Source organism: Coregonus lavaretus (genome assembly GCF_964263955.1).
Source record: "Coregonus lavaretus genome assembly, chromosome: 2".
Taxonomy (NCBI): Eukaryota; Metazoa; Chordata; class Actinopteri; order Salmoniformes; family Salmonidae; genus Coregonus; species Coregonus lavaretus.
The window spans coordinates 77,409,445-77,429,787 of record NC_139989.1 but is presented as its reverse complement, the minus strand read 5'-3'; the positions used below and the strand labels follow the sequence as shown (position 1 = coordinate 77,429,787).

Here is a 20,343-nt window from a genome sequence, read left to right as displayed (position 1 = left end):
CCACTAGAGAATGGTCCTTCAGTTCATTCAGACAGTGGAACAGATTGATGCAGCTCTCTGGAGAGGGATTCTCCCATATCTTCTCCTTGATGTACTTGACTGTTTCTTCATGGCTCTGTGAGCTGCTTCTTGTCTTTGTCAGTAGACCTCGTAAGTGCTTCTGATTGGACTCCAGTGAGAGGCCCAGTAGGAAGCGGAGGAAAAGGTCCAGGTTTCCCGTCTCACTTTGTAAGGCTTTATCCACAGCACTCTTCTAGAAAGTAACTTCAGGCTTGTCTCTGAACAGTGCAAAAACGTTCCTGGTTGATTGAGGATTTGCCATTAGATTCTCATTGTTGTTGATGAATGAGAGGAACACATATACAGCAGCCAGAAACTCCTGAATGCTCAGATGCACGAAGCAGTACACCTTGTCCTGGTACAGCCCACATTCCTCTTTAAAGAGCTGTGTGCACAATCCTGAGTACACTGAGGCTTCATTGACATCAATGCCAGCCTCTTTCAGGTCTTCTTCATAGAAAATCAGATTGCCATTCACAAGCTGTTGAAAAGCCAGTTTTCCCAGTGACAGAATAGTCTCTTTATTCCAGGGTGGACCTGTCTCTTCTTTCCCAATATACTTTTCATTCTTCTGTTTGGTATGAAACACCACAAGGTGTGAGTACATCTCAGTCAGAGTATTTGGCATCTCTTCTCTCTTATGTTTCAGCATGTGTTCAAGGACGATTGCAGAAATCCAACAGAAGACTGGAATGTGGCACATGATGTGGAGGCTCCTTGATGTCTTTATGTGTGAGATGATTCTGCTGGCCAGGTCCTCATCACTGAATTTCTTCCTGAAGTACTCCTCCTTCTGTGGGTCATTGAACCCTCGTACCTCTGTCACCTGGTCAACACACACTGAAGGGATCTTATTGGCTGCTGCAGGTCGGGTAGTTATCCAGAGGAGAGCAGAGGGAAGCAGATTTCCCTTGATGAGATTTGTCAGCAGAACATCCACCGAGGTTGTCTCTGTGACGTCACAACAGATCTTGTTCTTCTGGAAGTCTAGGGGCAGTCGGCACTCATCCAGACCATCAAAGATGAACAGAACTTTGTACTTGTCGAAGTTGGAGATTCCTGATTCTTTGGTTTCCATTGAGAAGTGATTGAGAAGTTCAATCAAAGTGTGTTTTTCCATTTTCATCAAATTCAGCTCCCGAAAAGGGAATGAAAATACAAATTGGACATCCTGATTTGCTTTTCCTTCAGCCCAGTCCAGAATGAACTTCTGCACAGAGACTGTTTTTCCAATGCCAGCGACTCCCTTTGTCAGCACAGTTCTGATAAGTTTGTCTTGTCCAGTTAAGGGTCTGAAGATGTCGTTACATTTGACTGCAGTCTCTGGTCTTGCTTGTTTCCTGGTTGTTGTCTCAATCTGTCTCAGCTCATGTTCATTATTGACCTCTCCTGTTCCACCCTCTGTGATGTAGAGCTCTGTGTAGATCTTATTGAGAAGTGTTGGGTTTCCTTGTTTAGCGATCCCCTCAAATACACATTGAAACTTCTTCTTTAGATTAGATTTGAGTTCACGTTGGCAAATCACAGCAAGCTCATCTGAATCTAGAAATAACACAGAGGATATTAATATTACGTATGTTTTAATGCCTACAGTATTCTAGGACTGTTATAACATTTTAAATTATAATACTTTATTCTCTTAACTGACTGTATAAATGTTTTCATAATGCATTACAGACTGGTGTGACTGATTATAGTATTATTGGTTCTCTCTCTCTCTCTCTAAATTAATCACCACAACACATCCCTGCTGCTACCAGAGCCCCCTCTCTGGCACTGCTCTCCTGCTTCTCATCTTCAGCATCCACCACTTCCTTATCCTGCTTCTGACTCTCAAAGCCTTCTGGGAGTTCTGGACTAAGAATCCTCTTGAACATCTTCAGCTCGTTCTTCACAAATGTCATAATATTCTCTTCAAGCAACTGAAATAAATCAAGTAAATAAGTTAAGCAAGAGACCTCCAATCGGAGGGCCTGTTGTCTGGACCTATGGCAGTCTCTATGGGGGTGCCACAGGGTTAAATTCTTGGGCCGACACTTTTCTCCGTGTATATCAATGATGTCGCTCTTGCTGCTGGTGACTCTCAGATCCACCTCTACGCAGACGACACCATTTTGTATACATCTGGCCCTTCATTGGACACTGTGTTAACAAACCTCCAAACGAGCTTCAATGCCATACAACAATCCTTCAGTAGCCTTCAACTGCTCTTAAACACTAGTAAAACTAAATGCATGCTTTTCAATCGAACGCTGCTAGCACCCGCCCACCCGACTAGAACCACCACTCTCGACGGGTCTGACCTAGAGTATGTGGACAACTACAAATATCTAGGTGTCTGGTTAGACTGTAAACTCAACTTCCAGACTCACATAAAGAATCTCCAATCCAAAGTTAAATCTAGAATCGGCTTCCTATTTCGCAACAAAGCCTCCTTCACTCATGCTGCCAAACATGCCCTCGTAAAACTGACTATCCTACCGATCCTTGACTTCGGCGATGTCATTTATAAAATAGCCTCCAACACTCTACTCAGCAAATTGGATGTAGTCTATCACAGTGCCATCCGTTTTGTCTCCAAAGCCCCATACACTACCCACCACTGTGACCTGTACGCTCTTGTTGGCTGGTCCTCACTACATGTTCGTCGTCAAACCCACTGGCTCCAGGCCATCTATAAATCACTGCTAGGCAAATCCCCGCCTTATCTTAGCTCATTGGTCACCATAGCAGCACCCACCCGTAGTCTGCGCTCCAGCAGGTATATCTCACTGGTCATTCCCAAAGCCAACACCTCCTTTGGCCGCCATTCCTTCCAGTTCTCTGCTGCCAATGACTGGAACGAATTGCAAAAATCTCTGAAGCTGGAGACTCTTATCTCCCTCAATAACTTTAAGCATCAGTTGTCAGAGCACCTTACCGATCACTGCACCTGTACACAGCCCATCTGAAATTAGCCCACCCAACTACCTCATCCCTATATTGTTATTTAATTTGCTCTTTTGCACCCCAGTATCTCTATTTGCACATAATCTCTTGCACATCTAGCATTCCAGTGTTAATACTATTGTAATTATTCTGCACTATAGCCTATTTATTGCCTTACCTCCATAACTTGCTACATTTGCACACACTGTATATATATTTTCTGTTGTATCTCTGACTTTATGTTTTTTTTACCCCATATGTAACTCTGTGTTGTTTTTGTTGCACTACTTTGCTTTGTCTCGGCCAGGTCGCAGTTGTAAATGAGAACCTGTTCTCAACTGACTTACCTGGTTAAATAAAGGTGAAATAAAAAAATAAAAAAAATAAAAAAATGCTTTCTCATTAACACATGAATGAATGATTGACAGATCAACTTTACTTGAGGTAAACAAAAGTACATAACAGGACCACATACACTGAATATGGAGGCCAGGTCTGTTTGATGACACTGGGAAGACTGACCACTGAGAATCTCTGACTCTGATCTCTCCTGTTGGATTCTGGGGACAAAACATGAGATTACATCTCCTCATCCAGGGAGTGCGCACACACACACACACACACACACACACACACACACACACACACACACACACACACACACACACACACACACACACACACACACACACAGGGAGGGAATGTTGTGTTTGTTTAATATTGTTTCAGGACTATGAAAATGGAAAAAAGGTTTAGCCTATGGATTATGAAAACAACAAAAATAAATAGTAAAATGGGAGAGGAGAAATGACTAGAGACAGTGTTGTTTAACTCACTGACCATGACCCATGAGTTCTTCTTACCTTTGTTCACTAGAAAAGTCTCCCTCTCTGAAGTTTATAGGAGGACCCATAGACTGGTCACTCTTCATGGACACACAGCTGGGTACAGGGGAGGCTGGTCTCTCCTGCTTGATTGGACTTCAACACAACAGAGACAAACATTACATCTCTCATCTACTCTGAGCTCAGATGGGGAAACATAACAAGAGTTTCATTCCAAAACGCTATAACTCCAAAAAGTTTTGCGACACTGTAAAGTCCATGGAGAATAAGAGCACTTCCTCCCAGCTGCCCACTGCACTGAGGCTAGGAAACACTATCACCACCGATAAATCTACAATAATCGAGAATTTCAACAAGCATTTTGCTACAGCTGGCCATGCTTTCCATCTGGCTACCACTACCCCGGCCACCAACTCTGCACCCTCTGCTGCAACTTGCCCATGCCCCCCCCCCCGCTTCTCCTTCACACAAATTCAGACAGCTGACGTTTTGAAAGCGCTGCAAAATCTGGACCCCTACAAATCAGCTGGGCTAGACAATCTGGACCCTTTCTTTCTAAAACTAGCCGCCGAAATTGTCGCAACCCCTATTACTAGTCTGTTCAACCTCTCTTTCATAACGTCTGAGATCCCCAGAGATTGGAAAGCTGCCGCGGTCATCCCCCTCTTCAAAGGGGGTGACACTCTAGATCCAAACTGTTACAGACCCATATCCATCCTGCCCTGCCTTTCAAAAGTTTTTGAAAGCCAAGTCAACAAACAGATCACCAACCATTTCGAATCCCACCGTACCTTCTCCGCTATGCAATCCGGTTTCCGAGCTGGTCATGGGTGCACTTCAGCCACGCTCAAGGTCCTAAATGATATTATAACCGCGATCGATAATAGACAGTACTGTGCAGCCGTTTTCATTGACCTGGCCAAGGCTTTCGACTCTGTCAACCACCGCATTCTTATTGGCAGACTAAATAGCCTTGGTTTCTCTAATGACTGCCTCGCCTGGTTCACCAACTACTTCTCAGATAGAGTTCAATGTGTCAAATCGGAGGGCCTGTTGTCTGGACCTATGGCAGTCTCTATGGGGGTGCCACAGGGTTCAATTCTTGGGCCAACTCTTTTCTCTGTGTATATCAATGACGTCGCTCTTGCTGCTGGTGACTCTCAGATCCACCTCTACGCAGACGACACCATTTTGTATACATCTGGCCCTTCATTGGACACTGTGTTAACAAACCTCCAAACGAGCTTCAATTCCATACAACACTCCTTCAGTAGCCTCCAACTGCTCTTAAACACTAGTAAAACAAAATGCATGCTCTTCAACCGAACGCTGCTTGCACCCGCCCACCCGACTAGAATCACTACTCTAGACGGGTCTGACCTAGAGTACGTGGACAACTACAAATATCTAGGTGTCTGGTTAGACTGTAAACTCTCCTTCCAGACTCACATTAATAATCTCCAATCCAAAGTTAAATCTAGAATCGGTTTCCTATTTCGCAACAAAGCCTCCTTCACTCATGCTGCCAAACATGCCCTTGTAAAACTGACTATCCTACCGATCCTTGACTTCGGCGATGTCATTTACAAAATAGCCTCCAACACTCTACTCAGCAAATTGGATGTTGTCTATCACAGTGCCATCCGTTTTGTCTCCAAAGCCCCATATAATACCCACCACTGTGACCTGTACGCTCTTGTTGGCTGGTCCTCACTACATATTCGTCGCCAAACCCACTGGCTCCAGGCCATCTATAAATCACTGCTAGGCAAATCCCCGCCTTATCTTAGCTCACTGGTCACCATAGCAACACCCACCCGTAGTCTGCGCTCCAGCGGGTATATCTCACTGGTCATCCCCAAAGCCAACACCTCCTTTGGCCGCAATTCCTTCCAGTTCTCTGCTGCCAATGACTGGAACAAATTGCAAAAATCTCTGAAGCTGGAGACGCTTATCTCCCTCACTAACTTTAAGCATCAGTTGTCAGAGCACCTTACCGATCACTGCACCTGTACACAGCCAATCTGAAATTAGCCCGCCCAACTACCTCATCCCTATATTGTTATTTATTTTGCTCATCTGTACCCCAGTATCTCTATTTGCACATCATCTCTTGCACATCATTCCAGTGTTAATACTAAATTGTAATTATTTTGCACTATAGCCTATTTTATTGCCTTACCTCCATAACTTGCTAAATTTGCACACTGTATATTAATTGTATTTCTGTTGTATTTTTTTGATTTTTGTTTTATTTTACCCCATATGTAACTCTGTGTTGTTGTTTTTATCGCACTGCTATGCTTTATCTTGGCCAGGTCGCAGTTGTAAATGAGAACTTGTTCTCAACTGGTTTACCTGGTTAAATAAAGGTGAAATAAATAAAATAAAAATAAAAGAGGAACGACTGAAAAAGCATTTAACAGATTACTGTGAAATAATATAATGATGATTCATGTTTATTATTAGCTGCTTCTATGCTCATGTTTTGAAATTATACTTAATTACTATAACGATTATCAATAAGCCTGAACATTAATTTAGTCACCTCTGGTTGAGAAAAACGTATTATCCTAGTACATTCATTGTCAGATTCATCAACCAGCAGCGAGCACTCTGCCTTCTAGCACAATTGAGGGGCATGTTGAGGTACATTTGCTAACCGCGAGGGTTGCACGATCTAATTTATTGGCGGGCTGGAAGACGCACTCTTGTCTTATCTATTACGAGGTTGTTTAATCGTAATATTAGATATTTAAAAATGCATGTATACTAGGGTTGAGGTTGGAGCATCTGACTAGTGATTATTTACCCGGATTTCAACACCTGCTATAGTCACTATTTAATTGCTCTTCCAAAAGCATCGCAGGCTTAATACGAAATATATAGCTAACTAAAGTAATGAGTGACCATTTTAGAAAATCATGGGATATATAGTATTTGGTTGCATCCTATTTTATGTCAATCATATTGCTGCTTGTAGCCTATAACTGATACTTCGTGGTCTTATGCTGCCATCTATTGGAAATATTTAGCTATTAAAAGTTATTAATTCACGTACAGACATTGGTGAGGTAGCTGAGAAATAAAGTGTATTAGATCAGTCTCAATCCTGCCCCACGCCAATTGCTGGACTTTCACACAGAGGTTATTAGGTCACCCAATTCAAACCACATTTGAAAAATAAAACAAATGTGTCTTATTTATCAAGTGTTCTGTCTTGCAATTATACATATAATAAAATAACAACAAAATAATCAAAACGCAATTTAATACTATAATTGTATTTACTAAGATAATATTATTACTAAAATAGTTTCTAAAAGTGTTCTAGGCTACCTTAGGGTAAGAGTTTCTGTATAGCACTTTGTGACATCTGCTGGTGTAAAATGGGCTTTATAAATATATTTGATTGATTGTTGGGTTTAGGGTTTATATGGCAAAAAACAGTATGGGTTTATGGCACTCTTGCTCCTCCTTGTGGCCGTATGTGGGTACTATATAATACATTCATGACACTTGCTAGGCTCATAATCTGAGGTAGCAACTGGTCAGATCTACAAATCAGTGTTTTGTTTAGATTGTACACTTTTCTCTTAAAACAAATATGTTTAACCATGACCAGAAAATGTTTAATGTTTGATGGCTATCCGCCAGCCATCGCCTCTTAAACTATATCTCACCTCACTATTGGTGACCACAACATGTACTCAGGTGAACAGAGTACGCGCTCACCAAGTAGCCGTAACCTTGTTAATAATCAGTTACCTGAGGTAAACCTACAGGGTTAACGCTCACCAAGTAGCCGTAACCTTGGTAATAATAAGTTACCTGAGGTAAACCTACAGGGTTTACGCTCACCAAGTAGCCGTAACCTTGTTAATAATAAGTTACCTGAGGTAAACCTACAGGGTTAACGCTCACCAAGTAGCCGTAACCTTGTTAATAATAAGTTACCTGAGGTAAACCTACAGGGTTAACGCTCACCAAGTAGCCGTAACCTTGTTAATAATAAGTTACCTGAGGTAAACCTACAGGGTTAACGCTCACCAAGTAGCCGTAACCTTGTTAATAATAAGTTACCTGAGGTAAACCTACAGGGTTAACGCTCACCAAGTAGCCGTAACCTTGTTAATAATAAGTTACCTGAGGTAAACCTACAGGGTTAACGCAGGCAGGTCTCATTGATAACAATAGAGAAGCTGGCATTGTGACGCAGAACAATGGACTGGGAATAGAACGTTCTGAAGGCGAGTCGGTGTCACGGAGCTCAATAGAACTAATAGGAGCTGGTAGGGTGAAAAATACCCAAACATAAGGCTTGTTTTTTCGCGATTACTTCATAACCAGGGCAGAAGGTAATATTATGAAACTGGGCTCCATGGCGGATGCAATGAACTAATTTTATCAGAAATAAACGTTGTAAAAAATGTAACTTGAGGCGCCCCGAAGATAATACTCAAAAAGTTCAGTCCTTGGACACAGAGGGGTTAAACACTAAAGTTACCGTCCATCTAGTGAAGAGGAGAACCGGACAGAGGGATGGTAGGTAGCCAGCATCCGTCAACGAGAGAGGGAGAAGCCCTCCACGGTATTTAACAGGTGGAAGAAACAACCCGGGAGCTCCATCGGTCCACAAGAAATGCAGGCAGCCGGTGATGATGTAGTGGTAGCTAGGATAACTAGGATGCTGCTGGTAGAGTAGCTAGCTTAGCTAGCTGTACCGACTAGCTTGGATAGCTAGCAGGTTGTTCGTCTGTCCCTCGAGGATGATGACGAATCCGGTGAACCACAAGATGAAACAAGGATAGCGAGTGAAAAGGATCTGGCTACACTCATACTGTCACTGACCATTAAGCAAAAAAGCAAATTGAACAATAAACTTCGGTGTCTCAACACTGTAACGAACTCCGTCGTTATTTCCCAACATCACCTCAGCCCACTCTGCGCGTAACTGGACAATATGCTTGGCGCCAAACCGTACGTGGACGCGGACAGTTCCGTACGGGGACGCGGACAGTTCCAGAACGCGGACATGAGCAGAGCCACATAATAAACTAAACCCAGTCTTTACAGTGGCTTACATTAGTAATATTCATTTTTTATTATGTAAAACAAAATGATTCGTTTTTTAAAACAATGTTTTGAGATCTGGGCCCATATCCAAAAAGCGTCTCAGAGTAGAAAATGTGTCGTATAAGTGCTGAGAATAAAGCCATTTTAGTCCTACTCTTATGGGTATAAATTAAAGCTATGCATGAAGCCTCTTTATTCATAAGCGTCCCACCTAGTTGGCAGATATTTAGGACACCTCATGAGCTGTACTAACCAGTTAAGAGGTACCAGCAGGTGTCTTGATAATAGAAACATGCAGCGAGTCAGTGGTTCCTGTGCCACATGTAATTGCTTTGGAGCAGTGGTGACCTGTCATTCAGGGCAGAGCCCCCCTGTTTAGCAGATGCTCTTACCCAGAGCGATTTACAGTAAGTGCATTCATCTTAAGATAGCTAGGTGAGACAACCAGATAATACAGTCAAATATACAGGATATGAACATTCAAATTCAGCTAAACAATGGATATATAGCGTTTTGCAATAAAAATTATAATAATTATCTACATCTAAAATCTATTAATTAAACATCTGAGAACAGTAATATTGAAGGTACCCATAAGCAACCATTTCTGATTATTGTGGAAATAGCATTTAGGAAATAAACTCTTAATAATTCTTAAACAAAATTGTCATCTCACCTCTTAGCTTTGGTGTCATGTTCCCCAGAGAGACTCATTTTAGAGGCAGGGCCCCCCTCCTCTCTCTCCCCAGAGAGACTCATTTTAGACCACTGACCCCTAAACAGAGATCCAACATGTTGGTTGTAGTTAACACAGTAATTCTTGAATGTGAATTGTTATCATTTATTAATTATCTCTTACAAAACATTTACTAACAGACATATTGAAACAGTCAGGCTATTTAATGCAATCAAATGAACATCTGGTTGTGACATCTCTTCTCCATGTTAACTGTCAATAATAATAACAAGTCACTGTTTGTTAAGGTAGTTATAGACAGTGCAGCAACACAAGGCCATGTCTCACACTTATTTGTATTCATTAAAAGTCAGCCAATTATTATCTTTAAATCTGTTCTTTTCTAAACGTATCTGAGAATGTAGACAGAAGGGCTAAAACGGGCTTGATTGATCTGGGGGGGATCAGTGATCTATACAGAAAGGTTTTTTGCCACAATTAAGAGATTTTTTATTATTTAAAGTAGGCTAGGTTATAATGTATACCAGTAATTTTTTGTGTAAAGCAGATCAAGGTCTATACCTCAGCCAGTGGTGACCCGTCATTCAGGGCAGGTGGCCTTTCCTGTTTTGCATGTTATTTTGGCATTAATACATGTCACATATCAGTGTGCTAACGATGTAAAAAATATATACACTACCGGTCAAAAGTTTTAGAACACATACTCATTCAAGGGTTTTTCTTTATTTTGTACTATTTTCTATATTGTAGAATAATAGTGAAGACATCAAAACTATGAAATAACACATATGGTATCATGTAGTAACCAAAAACGTGTTAAACAAATCAAAATGTATTTTATATTTGAGATTCTTCAAAAGCCACCCTTTTTCCTTGATGACAGCTTTGCACACTCTTGGCATTCTCTCAACCAGCGACCCGTCATTAAGGGCAGGTGGCCTTTCCTGTTTTGCATGTTATTTTGGCATTAATACGTGTCACATATCAGTTTGCAAACAATGTAAAAATATATATATATCATTGAGTTAATATAGACACGGTCTCTTTTTTGTTTTCTTGAGTAAGGCAGCTCCAAAATGCAGGTGTTTCAGCCTAGCTCAGTGCTTTCTGTGGTGGTGGGGCAAGCCAGAAGAAAATACAGAGCGCTGCGCCGTGATTGGCTCAGTGTTCTGTCACTCATGGGGACACTACGTCACTGCCAAGTCTAAGAGTAGAGCTAGAAAATTCAAGCCCCTTGGGTGCTGCCACAGAGTTACATTAGAAGTGCCCATCCACGAAGGTCATTGGCCACAGATAAAATGACATCAAATCACATTATATCTACAGTAGCTTTGATTGGACTGATCATGTCAACATCATACTTTCAAAATCTTAGCCAGCAGTCATCATCATGAATCAAGTCGACAATCTACAGGCAAATCCTTTTTAATCCTTGTCATATGAAGAGAAATAATGAAGAGAAATGATAGGACAGCTGTTGGGACTCTGCTGTTGGGACTCTGCTGTTGGGACTCTGCTGTTGGGACTCTGCTGTTGGGACTCTGCTGTTGGGACTCTGCTGTTGGGACTCTGCTGTTGGGACTCTGCTGTCGGGACTCTGCTGTTGGGACTCTGCTGTTGGGACTCTGCTGTTGGGACTCTGCTGTCGGGACTCTGCTGTTGGGACTCTGCTGTTGGGACTCTGCTTTATGTAGGCCCTAACAGTTTGTGGGCACCGTTTGTCACCGTTATAGTGCAATGAATGTATTGTTTAGTGTTGTGTTGTGGAGTGGCTTTGCTGGCATGCATCCCCCTTTATTTATGTTTTGCCCCACCAAGATTGACATGCTAAAATCACCACTGACCTCAGCTATAGCCTAGATGACCAGCCTAAACCTGTTCAGATCAGTTCCCATAACGTTATAACAGTAACAGTAGCAGGAGCCTAGTCCTGATACAGATGGAGGTCTATACCTCAGCTATAGCCTACATATCCTAGATGACCAGCCTAAACCTGTTCAGATCAGTTCCCATAACGTTACAGACCTAACAGTAGCAGGACAGAGCTTGTAGCCTAGGCATGGTATTTTACACACCATTTCAAACGGAGACCATCAGGTTTGTCAACATGGTAAGTGATCACAGCTCAAACCTACTCGGACTATTGAATGTCTGACGTCGACCTAACCTTATAATAGTTTGTAGTTTAGCCTAGACCTATGAGAGTCTGCCCGTCTTTCCTACACATCAACACATTTATCCGACTTCTAATGTTACCGAGAAATATGTGCCACAGTTTCAACAGCCATTGTGTAACTCCGTAGGCTACACACTTACTTTCACGTTCATATGAGGAAATCACATAACTTCTGACAGTCGCTGGTGCAGCCGCCTGTTCTCTTGCAGATGAAGTAGCTTTTATAGGCCACTCATTCAACCAGCCTAAACAACAGTAAATAAAAGATGTCAAATGGTCAAAAGTCAATCCTGATATAGCCATGTACATCAAAGAGAGGTGTATTGCTACAGATGTAGGATCTTAACTTTAGCCAGTTTGCTACAGCAGGAAAAGAATCCTGCAGCAACAGGACATTTTAATTATTATGGGAATGGCCGGCAGGGATGTAGCTCAGTTGGTAGAGCATGGCATTTGCAACGCCAGGGTTGTGGGTTCGATTCCAGTATAAAAAATACAAATGTATGCACTCGCAATGTATGTAAGTCGCTCTGGATAAGAACGTCTGCTAAATGACTAAAATGTAAAAAATCACCATGTAGAATTATGTGTACATATGTAGGATCTTAATTTGATCACCCCCCACTGCAGAATAACTTTCCCTCAATGCAGTAAATGTAAAACGTGTAGTGTATTTGAGGTTTTAAAAGGCTTCTGAAGTTTGTAATTTCCACTTAGAAATGGCAGACTTGAGTTTCCCTTACTAAAAATGTATCAACCGCTACAAAAATGTCCATTAATTATAATTCACATTTCCTGTTGCTGCAGGAATATTTTCCTGCTGTAGCAAACTGACTCAAATTAAGATCCTGCATATGTACATGCAAATGTACTTGGCGAATAAAGGTGATTCTGATTCTGCAAAGGTTGAGTCTCTAGATTCCCTTGCTGCTCTGGGGAAATAATGAAATGGTTGTCATAGTGATTTAAACTGGGCCTGGTTATCTCCAAACTCTGAGACCATGTCATTTGTTATATTTCACCCTATTGATAAAGGAAGCTAGAAGGCTGAACCCAGAAGACAACTTTAAATCAACACTTACTGATATTATCCTAAAATCCTTTCACTCATATTGTTGTGTCTCTTTGTTCAACGGACATTGGGTAGCCTGTGATATTAATATTGTATCAAACAGCGGGGCAGGGCAGTGAACCCAGGTCGCTGGGCAAAACTAGGTTAACCCTATTGCTGCGATGGGAATTGTAACCTGTCTCACACTGCCCCCTATGAAAGCAAGTCTCGTGCTTCGACTACTCAGACCCCTCACACATCCGGGCCGTGCAATCTGATGGCCTCACAGACACCATACCACTTCTGACACCAATGTAGCAAACAGCGGGGCAGGGAAGCAAACCCAGGTTGCACTTGTAAAAAGGCAAACAACCTACGCATCGCGCCACTGGTGCCAATTGGGTTACTTGGTTGGAATTGTGACGTGGCTCATTTAGCGAGGATCACTACACTATAGTGGAACTATGATACAATTACAGTTATCATATCAAATGTTAAATGTAGAACTATAATATAGAAATATATTGAATTTGATTTGCCCATGTTCAGTTAGCTCCATTTTGTATGATTAGACTGACACAAACCTGTCTCAGTAGAAGTAGACTGTTAGGTCTGAGTGTTTTACTTCCATTCACCGTAATAAAATTACACCCTACATTTAATTTCTCTACACACTTTACAATCATTCCTGGCAGGATTCTCACCTTGTAGCCTGAATTCACAACCAGAACATGTCAAGTCATTGAGATATCTACTGTTCTGCTGAGAGAGCACCTTCCTGATGACTAGCGCTCTGTATATTGTAATGGGTGAGGCCTGAGCTGGAATGTGAAGCTAACTGAAGCTAACTTTAGAAAACCAGTATATCTAGCTTGCATCATAGTCCACCCCTCAGGCTAAGTTCAGGTTACAGCATCAGGCAGACATCAACAGCCGAGTTGTAGGCTACAACCTGGGTCGTGTTCATTAGTTTACACCACAGCCAACAGTTTTGCAACAATGCATAAACGGTTTGCTCCAAACGCTGTACAAGGTGACCTAAACAGTTTCTGTTGCCAAATGTTTTGCTACGGTGGGCACTAATGAATAAACACAACCTGTTTTGAGGAAGTGCAAGTTGTTGTTAGTCTTTCCACAATATTCATTTGTCTCTCTTTCACACAACATACCTTCCTGAGTGAAAAGAGTTAACAGTAGATTAGAAAGAGAAAATGTTGTTGCTTGTTGTGTTTTAAGCCTGTTTTGAGAAGACAAGTGATAGACCTATGATACAGTAGGAGATCACCCTGGGGAACACAGTCTATAGGTCTATGATACAGTAGGAGATCACCCTGGGGAACACAGTCTATAGGTCTATGATACAGTAGGAGATCACCCTAGGGAACACAGTCTATAGGTCTATGATACAGTAGGAGATCACCCTGGGGAACACAGTCTATAGGTCTATGATACAGTAGGAGATCACCCTGGGGAACACAGTCTATAGGTCTATGATACAGTAGGAGATCACCCTGGGGAACACAGTCTATAGGTCTATGATACAGTAGGAGATCACCCTAGGGAACACAGTCTATAGGTCTATGATACAGTAGGAGATCACCCTGGGGAACACAGTCTATAGGTCTATGATACAGTAGGAGATCACCCTGGGGAACACAGTCTATAGGTCTATGATACAGTAGGAGATCACCCTGGGGAACACAGTCTATAGGTCTATGATACAGTAGGAGATCACCCTGGGGAACACAGTCTATAGGTCTATGATACAGTAGGAGATCACCCTGGGGAACACAGTCTATAGGTCTATGATACAGTAGGAGAACACCCTGGGGAACACAGGTGGGCACTGAACGAATTCTCCCCCCCTCCGCATCGAATTTACTTCAAATAAATTTTAAGGAGAGTTGGCCAATTATAACACTCTGTCTACCAAAAATATTAACTATATGAATACACATAACAATATCATCAACTATATTATTACACATAACAATATTATCAACTATGTTAATACACATAACAATATCATCAACTATATGAATACACATAACAATATCATCAACTATATTAATACACATAACAATATCATCAACTATATTAATATACATAACAATATCATCAATTATATAAATACACATAACAATATCATCAACTATATTAATATCATAACAATATCATCAACTATATGATTACACATAACAATATCATCAACTATATTAATACACATAACAATATCATCAACTATATTAATATCATAACAATATCATCAACTATATGAATACACATAACAATAGCATCAACTATATTAATACACATAACAATATCATCAACTATATTAATACACATAACAATATCATCAACTATATTAATACACATAACAATATCATCAACTATATTAATACACATAACAATCATCATCTTACCTTTTATTTCTCTCTCAACAGAAACAGAGTCTAGAATGATCATTCGGTGGTGGAAAGTTACTGCTGAACACATTTGCATATCTACATTTGCATATCAGGTTCTCTCTCTCTCTCTCTCTCTCTCTCTCTCTCTCTCTCTCTCTCTCTCTCTCTCTCTCACACACACACACACACACACAAAAAATAAAATAAAAATCACATCTAACCCCTATTATCAAAACAGCATTGTGCTTTTAAAACTCACATCACTGTGATTGATCCATTAGAAGAAAGAAGTTCAACAGGTTGAAACTGAGTGAAAAACATGGTTGTTGTGGATGTTGTATATTATGTATACACACAGGCTATATATGAGACCAAGCCCCCAAAAAACTCGGAATAAAATAATGATTTTGCCATTATCCAATACATAGCCTACTGCACATTACACACGGCAGAAAAACATTAAAAACAGAAAAAAATATGTAAGATGTCTTCGGTACATAATTGGTCTAGCCTTGACTCCACAATTAAACACATTCTAGTAATGGCCTTTGAGTGATGACTGTATTATTATACATACTGGATGGACTGGTTACCTTATGTTACACTCCACACTTCCTATCCATGAGTCTGGGAGAGAACGTATAGGCCTGGGCCATGCTGTTGGTTCATTGATTGTGCAGGGCAGCTTACAGAGTTAGCCTTCCGGTTTACAGAATTAGATTTTAATATAGTCTAGTAATAGGAAGAAAACAAATATGTTCATAATTAATAGGATGACATATTACTTTTAGCTACAGAATATCTCACCACCGTGCGTTTCCATCTCCTCCCCTCTATCCTTCATTCATTTTTCGAGCGCGCAGAGAGAAGGGCTGTCAACAGTTTAGTGAAATATGTTTCCTTGTGAAAACATGTTACTATTGATGATCCAAAACAGATTCCACCTGGTTTCCCAAATGAAGCACTGGGTAGCTGCAGGAACAGGGTTGGAGAGCCCATGGCATACAGAGTTTGGGCGGAATATCACCTGTCGGGCAGCGAGAGGCTGCATGCTCCTCAAACAGTGGTGGGGTTTTGGAGTGAAATAACCAGAGTATACACAGCATATGATTGAAAAACTAAAAACGAACAGGCAGGAAAGCAGCCTCCATTCACTAGTCGAGCACTATCCCCTGACCCTGTTCATGCCCATTTGATAATCGGACATTATACATTGAAACCAATTGTAAAATATACAATTACATCGGCAATAATGTATATAAATACTTGATTTGTATCATTTTATCCCAACTCCGTCAACTACACCTAGCATAAATGTCGTTTTTGTTAGCATGTTTCATGTAGAACTTCAACCGCTATTTTTCAAACTCTCCATGTTGAATCATATATAATTCAACAGCTATTTTTCAAACTCTCCATGTTGAATCATATATAATTCAACAGCTTGTTTTCCGGAGCAGATCGTTACTAGTCCATACATGGCTATATCCTTTGTGACGTGATGCTCTGTACCTCAGCTGGTAGAGCACGGCGCTTGTAACGCCAAGGTAGTGGGTTCGATCCCCGGGACCACCCATACACAAAAAATGTATGCACGCATATGACTGTTAGTCGCTTTGGATAAAAGCGTCTGCTAAATAGCATATTATTATTATTATTATAAAAAGGAGGTATTTACTGACATCCGATTGGTTACTGACATTTAATGGCACTTTCCGGCAACCTGATTGGTTACTGGCATTTAATGGCACTTTCCGGCAACCTGATTGGTTAAAAGGCCTCACGTGCCGCACAGCACTTCCTGATGCTGCTTCAATGGAGTGTGACAAGGGGAGGCGCAGGTCACATGACACAGTCAAGAAAGTAAAGCAGCACCAGCAACAACTCAAAGAGGGCCGTACATATGGGGCAGGCATAGCTGATTACTGTTCTGCACATTTCAACAGCCATACAAAAGCCTTGGATGTGACAAATTGAGCAAAGTGATATGAGAATTTGGCCAAAACTGCATATTTGCCCAACAGACCAGTATTCAAAGCATATGCTCTATTGCTTGAAACAAATGTATTAAACGTGCTGATGTATTTGTAAAAGGTATATTTGATGTTTATTTGTCAGTTTAGAAGTGATATATGAAAAATAGATTAATTTAATGTGATGTAAATGGTCATATTTATGGAAAGTACATTTTAATTGTAGTCTGTGGTGTTTGGCATTACAGTTGTTCGCAATTGCTAAAACACAATTTCTGAAACCTTGCTCCATTTCCTAAAAACATTAAACACAAAACTTCATCTTCAAGCACTATTTACAAAACCTCTGACTCCTCTCGCAAAATGAAACATTCGCCCTCAAAACAGTTTTTACCTGTGTTCAAAATCAAACACTGCTCTCAAATCATAAACAAAGTGATCAAAATGATAAACACTCTCAAGCAGTCAGTAAACAATACACCGAAAAATAGAAAACACATTGTTCAAAACATACAGTTCTCAGGGAGAAGTACATTTTAAATCTCAAAACAAATGTCATGTTTTTCCATCATTGTCTCTTCCTCTTCATCCTCCTCTTCCTCTTTCTTGCCCTCCTCCTCCTCCTCTTCCTCCTCGTCGCCCACCTGGCATTCGCACTCGTCCTCGTCCTCTCACATTGTTTCTTCTATCCATTCTCAGACTTTCTCCTTCCCACCTTCAACAACCTGTTTGCTCTCTGAACTGCCTTATATTGGTTGTGTCGCATCATTTGAAACAGGTTAAATCCATTTTGAGTGGTTGTGTTCAATCAATGACATGTGTTCTCTGTTTGTATTTGATTGTTGCCTCTTGTGTTTACCAGTATGGATGACATGTGCATTAGAGTGCAGAATGTGTTTTGAGAATGAGAATGTGTTTAGAGTTTTGCTGAAAAGTCTAAGTGAGATCTGCATATTGTGTTTTACCATGTGAAATGCTTTAAGGTATTGACAACAGACTGCATAATTAGCTAAATGAGTCCAGGCAACTGAGAACTTTGTTCAGCCAATGGGTTTTAGTGTTTTAGCAATTGAGAAAAACTGTAACTTCTGGGCCACATCCTGACTGATGGCAGCCCATTCTTGCATAATCAATTTGTTTGTCAGAATTTTTTATTTTATTTTTGTCCACCCACCTCTTGAGGATTGACCACAAGTTCTCAATGGGATTAAGGTCTGGCGAGTTTCCTGTCCATGGACCCAAAATCTCGATGTTTTGTTCCACGAGCCACTTAGTTATCACTTTTGCCTTATGGCAAGGTGCTCCATCATGCTGGAAAAGGCATTGGTCGTCACCAAACTGTTCTTGGATGGTTGGGAGAAGTTGCTGTCGGAGGATGTGTTGGTACCATTCTTTATTCATGGCTGTGTTCTTAGGCAAAATTGTGAGTGAGCCCACTCCCTTGGCTGAGAAGCAACCCCACACATGAATGGTCTCAGGATGCTTTACTGTTGGCATGACACAGGACTGATGGTAGCGCTCACCTTGTCTTCTCCGGACAAGCTTTTTTCCGGAAGCCCCAAACAATCGGAAAGGGGATTCAGCAGAGAAAATGACTTTACCCCAGTCCTCAGCAGTCCAATCCCTGTACCTTTTGCAGAATATCAGTCTGTCCCTGATGTTTTTCCTGGAGAGAAGTGGCTTCCTCGCTGCCCTTCTTGACACCAAGCCATCCTCCAAAAGTCTTTGCCTCACTGTGCGTGCAGATGCACTCACAACTGCCTGCTGCCATTCCTGAGCAAGCTCTGCACTGGTGGTGCCCCGATCCCACAGCTGAATCAACTTTAGGAGACGGTCCTGGTGCTTGCTGGACTTTCTTGTGCGCCCTGACGCCTTCTTCACAACAATTGAACCTCTCTCCTTGAAGTTCTTGCTGATCCGATAAATGGTTGATTTAGGTGCAATCTTACTAGCAGCAATATCCTTGCCTGTGAAGCCCTTTTTGTGCAAAGCAATGATGACGGCACGTGTTTCCTTGCAGGTAACCATGGTTAACAGAGGAAGAACAATGATTTCAAGCACCCCCCTCTTTTTAAAGCTTCCAGTCTGTTATTCTAACTCAATCAGCATGACAGAGTGATCTCCAGCCTTGTCCTCGTCAACACTCTCACCTGTGTTAACGAGAGAATCACTGACATGATGTCAGCTGGTCCTTTTGTGGCAGAGCTGAAATGCAGTGGAAATGTTTTTTGGGGGATTAAGTTCATTTTCATGGCAAAGAGGGACTTTGCAATTAATTGCAATTCATCTGATCACTCTTCATTCTGGAGTATATGCAAATTGCCATCATAAAAACTGAGGCAGCAGACTTTGTGAAAATGAATATTTGTGTCATTCTCAAAACTTTTGACCAAGACTGTATACACACACTTAGAAATATGGGTACAGTATAGTTCCCTGGAGTACAAAAATATCAAAATACACAATGTACCTTCAGAGATATGTAATGTATTGTCAAATACTTTATGATGATAGACTTTATGATGATAATATTATGCCTAGGAACTAACTTGGTTAAGGCCACAGGACTGAAAATGAACGAATTCAACGACCATGTCTCTGTCACTAACAAGTACAGTCAGTGGTAACGTTACAGTTCACTATAAAAAGGCAAGACACACTGGGAAATGATTTAGGAGGCGTGGCTTAGTGGGGGCAAGGCTTTCACATTACCTGGAGTGGGAGATGTACCGTGCTACAGACAAGCCCCCTTTATGAGAGTCACAAGTACGCATCAGGCACTGAAGGAGGCAGTGTCATGGTGCGTTTGTTACCAAGTGGGAAGTGGGAATTTACTACATAACACTGGGAAAAATCCAATTGAACAGCCCTCCAACTGGTAATTACTAGTGGGAAACTGGTCTATCATCCTGAGCGCCCACTTCTCCCACATGGTGACCTCTGACCTCACCTACTGAGGAAATGGTTTCTATAACAGCATTTTTGGCAGTTAAATGCAACAACAAAACATTATTTAAAAAAATCTATCTGTTTTTTAACTCTATAATTTGGTTACAAGCATGATAACTGTACTTTTAGTTCATGGTTGACGAAGTTGTTGGCCATTAGCCAACCACCGTTTATCAATGA

At 41.2% G+C, this 20,343-nt stretch overlaps 2 protein-coding genes across 2 annotated transcripts in view; both read right to left on the bottom strand.

Annotated features, from left to right (window-relative positions):
- LOC311140606 (NLR family CARD domain-containing protein 3-like) overlaps positions 1-20,343 on the bottom strand; it is a gene marked incomplete at its 3' end in the record, with an annotated part of 114,285 nt that overhangs the window by 674 nt on the left and 93,268 nt on the right. The window lies entirely within an intron of this gene.
- On the bottom strand, positions 1,788-9,680 carry LOC311098849 (uncharacterized protein; the record flags this gene model as incomplete). The annotated part of the gene is made up of 4 exons (XM_084139417.1): positions 9,586-9,680; positions 3,852-3,968; positions 3,464-3,548; positions 1,788-1,982 (listed from the first exon to the last, which is right to left on the bottom strand). The coding sequence occupies exons 1-4, from the start codon at positions 9,666-9,668 to the stop codon at positions 1,788-1,790; spliced, it is 480 nt and encodes a 159-aa protein (XP_083995543.1). The 5' UTR covers positions 9,669-9,680.